The following is a 6858-nucleotide window of genomic DNA, read 5'->3' as shown; positions in this document are numbered from 1 at the left end:
TTAATATTTAAACTATTTCATTATATTATCTTTTTCTTTTTCATTAATACTTCATTAAAAACACATTTTTCATTCATAATTCAATATAATATTATAATAAAACTATTAAATACTCTAAAAATAAGGTACTATTCTCATTTTTGATTGTCTGTTTTGCGACATTAATCATTAAGAAATTTCAACAAAAAAAGAAACACACCCCTATCATTCATTTATTATTATTAAATTTTAAATAATTTACTAAAAATTGAAACCTTTAAGACGATATGAATCTAACAAATAAGCATTTGTTTTTTAGTTTTTTTTTTTGTTATTTAGATAATTACAGAAACTATGGATAGTTATTGGTTACCTCCAATATCCTCCAATTCCCTTCCTGTAAAAGCTAAACCAAGATCAAATACTATTCAATTATCCAATTTTAATAACCCAAATCGACAAAAGAAAGCTTTTCCTTTAGTTAGTAAAACTGAAAGTAAATTTTTTCATTCAAGTTCAGCTGCGGTTCTAGAAAAAAAGACAGTTGTTCAGTCTGAAACCAAAGTCAGTTCATCAACTAGACGTCCTTTACCAAGCCTTCCTCGTAATTATTCTCAACAGTCAATTGAAGTAGCTAAAAAGACAAGTGACCAACAAGCATTAAATAGTGAGATAAATTTTAGAATTCTCTCAGTTCAACAACCTAATGACTTTCCAAACCAATTAGATTTTATGTTGGCAAAACAACGTACAATCTTAGGGATAGATGAAAAAAGAAAGAAACCTATAAAAACATATAAAACAGCTAAAACACTTAAACCCATTAGTTCTTCAGAAGATATTCAAACATCAGAAATGTCATATGAAGAATCTCATTTAGCAAAACGAAAGGTATCAGTTTTAAGTGACCAAGAAAAAAAAGCTATTTCATTATTAACTAATGGAATATCTGGATTTGGTAAAAGTGGAGTTCATGGAAGTAATAATGATATTGTTGAACGGGAATGTCTTTGTATTAACCAAAATACTAAACCAATATTAATGTCTAAAGATATGATGAATGTTGAAGATACAGTTGAAATACGAAATTTTCTTCAAATATCAGAACTTGCATTGTATCAAATGAATGGAGAAGTACTACCATATAATTATATTGAAGCAGAAATTAGTTGTGGGGGATTAATGCAACCAGTTTTACTTACTATTAACACTTCATTTTCACAATATAAAATATCATTTAAGTGTATGACAAATTTAAAATGGGTAGAAGTTAAAAAAATGATTGAAAAAGGAATTAGTACAAAAGTATCAACAAGAATACCAGTAAAAATTTCGAATTATAAATTAGTTATTGCAGGAACTAGACTTTATTTTCAAGAACAAAAAGAGATGAGACAATATTCTATTATAAATGATATTAGTAGAAGAGAGAAAATAATAAACATCGAACTAATTGACCAAAATCAATTTAATGAAGAAATTAATCAAATTCAATTAAAACATCAAAATCTTTTATTAAAAGAGAAAAAGAAGTGTAAAGCAAGTAATTTTAGTAATGAAATATTATCATTTACAATATATGAATTATTAAATTTTGATCCTGAAATTGTATTTAAGAAATTCTTTGATGAAAATGAAATAACCAGTTGTATTAAAAATTATTTTGAAACTCGTTCATTTGAAAAATATAAAATTATATTAAAAGTAAGTTGTTGTTTATATATGGGAACAGATAAATTATGTAATAAAGAATATTTTACTTCTGATGTAATTAATACTATTTTTGATTGTAAAATTATAACTGACTTCTCTTATTCTATGTTACCTTTAGAAACACGTCTTGGAATTACTTTATATGCAATTAGAAAAGGAAAAAAAGTAGTCATAGGATTTGTAAATACTCCATTGTTTGATTTTCAAAATTTTTTGTTATCTGGATATGTCAATTTAAGGCTTTGGCCTGATGAAGAATCTGATGCTGTCTCAAGTCCTTTACAAAACCCTTCTCCTACAGCTCCAATTATTTCAATTAAATTTCCTGATCCTGTTATAAAGATATTTTATCAGCCATATGAAGCTAAATATCCTCAAGTACCAAAAAATTTACTCAAAATTTCTAATGATGTTCAACAATTAGCTTTACATAATGATCCATTTCAACCATTAACCAATGAACAAAAAAATGAAATATGGCAAAATAGATTTAATATTCTCATACAATTTCCTGATTCTATAGATTTATTATTAAGAGCAGTTCCTTGGACAGATTATAAAGCACGAGAAGAAATGGCTGATTTGATTAAAATATGGCCTGGAATTAGTCCTATTCAAGTAATTGGATTATTAGATGTACGTAATTCATTTACACCAGCAAGGGACTATGCTGTTCGTTTATTAGAAGAAACTAAAGATCAAGTGATTCTTGGATATTTACCACAATTTATTCAAGTTTTAAAATTTGAGTCATATACATGTTCATCTTTAGCATTATTTTTATTAAAACGAGCGTTGAAGAATAGAGGAGATATGGGACAATTATTTTATTGGTTATTGGTTGGTGAGAATGAAAAGACAAAAATTAGTTTACGGTCTAAAATATTACTAGAAGTATATAATTCAATGTGTGGTACTCAATTAAAAGAGTTAAAAACACAAGAAAATTTTATTAAAATTATTGAAGAAACAGCTGTTAATGCTAAACATTGGAAAGATGATGAAATTAAAACTAATTTACCAAATATGCTTACAGTTGTAAATAATGCATTACAAGGAAGTAGATTAACATTACCATTTACTTCAAGAGAAACTGTTAGTTGTGTTGTTGTTAATAAATGTAAAGTATTTGATAGTAATGCACATCCTATCTTATTATGTTTTCAATCATCACCAATTTTTTCACAACAAGAAACACGATTTATTTTTAAAGTTGGAGATAATTTAATGCAAGACATGTTAACTCTACAAATGTTTAAATTAATGGATGACTTATGGAAAAAGAATGGAATTGATTTTAGAATGACTATTTATAATGTTCTTGCAACTTCAACAACATCAGGAATTATTCAATTTGTACCAAATTGTGAAACTGTTAATAGTATTCAAACAAAAGGAAGAGGAATTACTGGAGTATTTGATGATGCATGTATTTATGAATGGATAAAAAGTAAAAATTTAGAAGAAAAAGATTTAAAAAATGCAATTGAAAATTTTACATATTCATGTGCAGGGTATTGTGTTGCTACATATGTTATTGGAGTAGGAGATAGACATAATGATAATATTATGGTATCTAAAGATGGTCATTTATTTCATATTGATTTTGGACATTTCTTAGGAAATATTATTAAATTAGGATTTTACAATAAAGAGTCTGCTCCATTTGTATTAACTAATGATTTTATGTTTGTTATTACAATGGGAAATACTGACACTGACAATTACTCATTTTTTGAAAATATTTGTACTAAAGGATTTATGATCCTTAGAAATAATGCAAAAACATTTATTTATTCATTTATGATGATGTTATGTAGTGGGGTTCCACAACTAAAACACGTTGAAGATGTTCAATATTTAAAAGATGCATTTATGTTAGATAAAACAGATGATCAAGCAGAACAAGAATTTAGAACATTAATTTCTCAAAGTTTAGGAACCTTTAGAACAAGACTTAATTTCTTTATGCATTCAATGGTACATTAGTAGTTCACATATTGTTTTGTAACCAAATTCTTCTTTATATTTAAAGAAAAGAAACAAATCAATAACTTATATCTTAAGCTAATATCACTTCATTCTTTTTATATACTCTATATTTCATAATAAAGAATATAAATAATACTATTGATACTATTAAAATAACTCCTACTATTGCTATTGGAATAAACCACCGATTCTCTTCTCTTAATACTACTTGAATTGCTTGACAATAATTTCTTTGATCATACCCAGTAAAATAACTTCTCATAAGAGCAATATAATCTCCTCCTTTTTTATGACACATTTCAACATTTGGAATTAGTGATACAACTTTTGATTTATTCAATGGTGGGTAAAAAACATTAACACTAAAAAGATATTGTCCCCCTGAGACATATGGTACTTGAATTCCTTTAAATAAGAATAGTCCATCAGATATACAATTATTATAAAACCCTTCATCATGATAAATGACTGATAAATTTAAGTTTTGTCCAAAAATAACTTGCTGACTTCCAATAATCATTGGAATATTTGGATGATGAATTGTTAAATTACCATCTAACATAATTACTGGTGCTTGAACAATTGAAACAGCACCTGAAGCACTTATTAATTTAGGTTGTGTAAAATTAATTATAACATTTTCTTCAATTTCTGTTGTTCCAGTAAGTTGAACCATTCCATCAGGTATTTCAATAAAAGAATTCTTTTTAATAAGAAGTTGAGTTGCTACTAATGTATTTGTTTTTAATTTTTTAGTAATAGTAATATTTGTACCTATGATTTGATCTGCTATTAATTCCCCAACAACTAGTGACCCATTTGTTACAACCACATTTTCTATGGTCACTGGATCATCAATAATAACATCAGATGTTGTTGCTAAATTTTTTAAGTAAAATGTCCCTTTAAAATGAGTTGGTGCAACAGCAACAAATGAACCATTTATACCTTTATTATTATTAATAGTTGTTTTATTAACAAATACAACTGGACGAATATATGGCTCAATATCACATTTCATTGATACACTTGTTCCAAGAATTGTTTGGTTAAGGTCTTCAAATTGTTGTGTTAATGTATTGTATTGACACCCCTTATCAACTACATTACAAATACTTGTTTCATTTGTCATAATTAAATTAAATTGAGTTAATCCTCTTTGAAAAACTGCATTACATTGATTACAAATACTTTTACATGTACCTCCAGGTAAACGACGTAATAATGAATTTGTTATATTAAATGTCATTACCACTTTAACTTTCTCTCCAGAAAAAGAAAAAGCAGGTAACACATTGAACATTGAAATTCCAACAAATGTTTGTGGACGTATATTCTTCATTGTAAGAATATCATTCATAATAAATAATGTTGAAGTTGAAGAAACTATTTTATTTACAGTAATTGGCATATTAACATGAACTTCATTTGGTTGATAAATATTAACTTTATACTCTGCTCCAATATTACTTCCTAATGCATATAAATTATCAATAATAACATGTGTATTAAACCATATGTTTTTTGCTCTAAGATCATTAATTTTTATTGTAGAACCAGAAAGTGTCAAGTTTACTGCATTAATACGTTTAACAATGATTTCATTCTGTGCATTAATTTCAGCATTATCTTTTAAATAATATTCAGCAGCATTCATTGTTACATAAATTATATCATTTGTAACATCACTATAGTCAATGACACAATCTCCTTTACAATCACAACCCACTACTGTTCCATCACTGTTTGCTACACATGTCAACCCATTACTATAAATTATTAATAATGTGGTTAATATTATGCCTTTCATTCTTTTATTTTTTATTAATTTTTTTTTAAACCCTTTCTTATTCTTTTTCTGTAATATCCAATATTTTTTACTAAGATTCAAATAAAACATTATTTTTTATGTTTTTAATAACAACAAATAATCTAATTAAAAATCTAAACATATAAATCTCTAACCAAATAAAAACAAAGAAAAATCTCCAGATTTTATACCGTTGAAGAAAACTAACAAATATAGTGTTTTTAATGGAACCTTCTCTCTCAACACTTCCTCTTTTTGATGTCGAAGAATTAACGTGGTATGTCAAATATTTTCAGAGTGATATTAAGAAATCTCTCTGTTTATGTAATGAAATTACAAAAATTATTAATCCAGAAAAAGAATCAAATCACCAAGAGTATATGACATTTATCTTTCCGTTTGTTTTTATGTCACATTATTAATAAGTTATTGTAGAAAATTAATCTCTTTAAAAGAGAAGGTTTTCAAGGGAGTATTGTTTTAAATGGGACTGAATGTGCAGGATCAGTTTGTTATTTGCCATTTTAAATCTTTTTAAAACCATAACCTGTTTTTATATTTTTTATTATTCTTTTAACTTATTTTTCTGTAGAGAATAACAGTTGATTGTAAAGAGTGGACTTCAAATCAAGAAAATTTCAATGTTGTAGATTGTCCTCTTCGACAATTATATGAAATTCTTCAATATATTGGAACTATTGAGTCTAATTTAAAAAGACTTGAAACTATGAATTTTGATGTAATAAAAAACAGTTGTGATAATATTTGCACATCAATTGAGTCGGCTATCCAGTCACTCCTTCATCCTCCTTCATTACTCTTTCCTGATACTCCAACTCATACTTTTTTTCAATTTCCTCATCCTCATATGACAGCAGAAATATATATACAACAAGCAGAAATTATTCTCCGTCTTTTTCTCCTTGACTCAGTAGATTCTGAACATCCATCAGAAGCATTAGTAGATGGTTTAGTATTAGAAAATACAGAAATTACTCATAAAAATAAAGTATTAAAAGCTTATTTACTTGAATCAAAATATTATTGGATAAGAAATGAAAAAGAAATTCATTTAGAAAGTGAACATTTAAAACATTTACTTTCAATTCTTACTTCTTTACAACAAGTATGGAATGTTCATAGTCATAACATTAATCAATTCATAAATTGATGTAATATCATTTTATTATTTATTTTGTTATATTATTTATTAAAACAATAGAAACAAGTTAAATTCCTAAACAGTTCCGAATATCCGGCAATTCAATTACTTATTAAGAACGATTCCTTCATAAGTTTCTTTGAACCAATTAATAGCATCTTCTTTAGTCAAAAGATGATCTCTACCAATTTTGTCTTGCATT

The 6858-nt window shown here is 26.2% G+C and overlaps 3 protein-coding genes across 3 annotated transcripts; 2 read left to right on the top strand and 1 right to left on the bottom strand.

Moving 5' to 3' along the window:
- Window positions 1-333: 333 nt before the first annotated feature.
- Window positions 334-3681, top strand: ENU1_043540 (phosphatidylinositol 3-kinase, putative; the record flags this gene model as incomplete). The annotated part of the gene is made up of 1 exon (XM_008857621.1): window positions 334-3681. One exon carries the CDS (start codon window positions 334-336, stop codon window positions 3679-3681), a length of 3348 nt encoding a protein of 1115 aa, XP_008855843.1.
- Window positions 3682-3754: 73 nt separating this feature from the next.
- ENU1_043530 (hypothetical protein) lies at window positions 3755-5494 on the bottom strand (the record flags this gene model as incomplete). The annotated part of the gene is made up of 1 exon (XM_008857620.1): window positions 3755-5494. One exon carries the CDS (start codon window positions 5492-5494, stop codon window positions 3755-3757), a length of 1740 nt encoding a protein of 579 aa, XP_008855842.1.
- Window positions 5495-5718: 224 nt separating this feature from the next.
- ENU1_043520 (hypothetical protein) lies at window positions 5719-6665 on the top strand (the record flags this gene model as incomplete). Its single annotated transcript, XM_008857619.1, has 3 exons — window positions 5719-5891; window positions 5950-6001; window positions 6087-6665. 3 exons carry the CDS (start codon window positions 5719-5721, stop codon window positions 6663-6665), a joined length of 804 nt encoding a protein of 267 aa, XP_008855841.1.
- Between the last annotated feature and the right edge of the window lie 193 nt (window positions 6666-6858).

The sequence above is a fragment of the Entamoeba nuttalli genome, assembly GCF_000257125.1.
Source record: "Entamoeba nuttalli P19 unplaced genomic scaffold asmbl_2828, whole genome shotgun sequence".
Taxonomy (NCBI): domain Eukaryota; phylum Evosea; order Mastigamoebida; family Endamoebidae; genus Entamoeba; species Entamoeba nuttalli.
The sequence above is the reverse complement of the archived record's forward strand: the minus strand, read 5'-3'. Positions and strand labels throughout refer to the sequence as shown.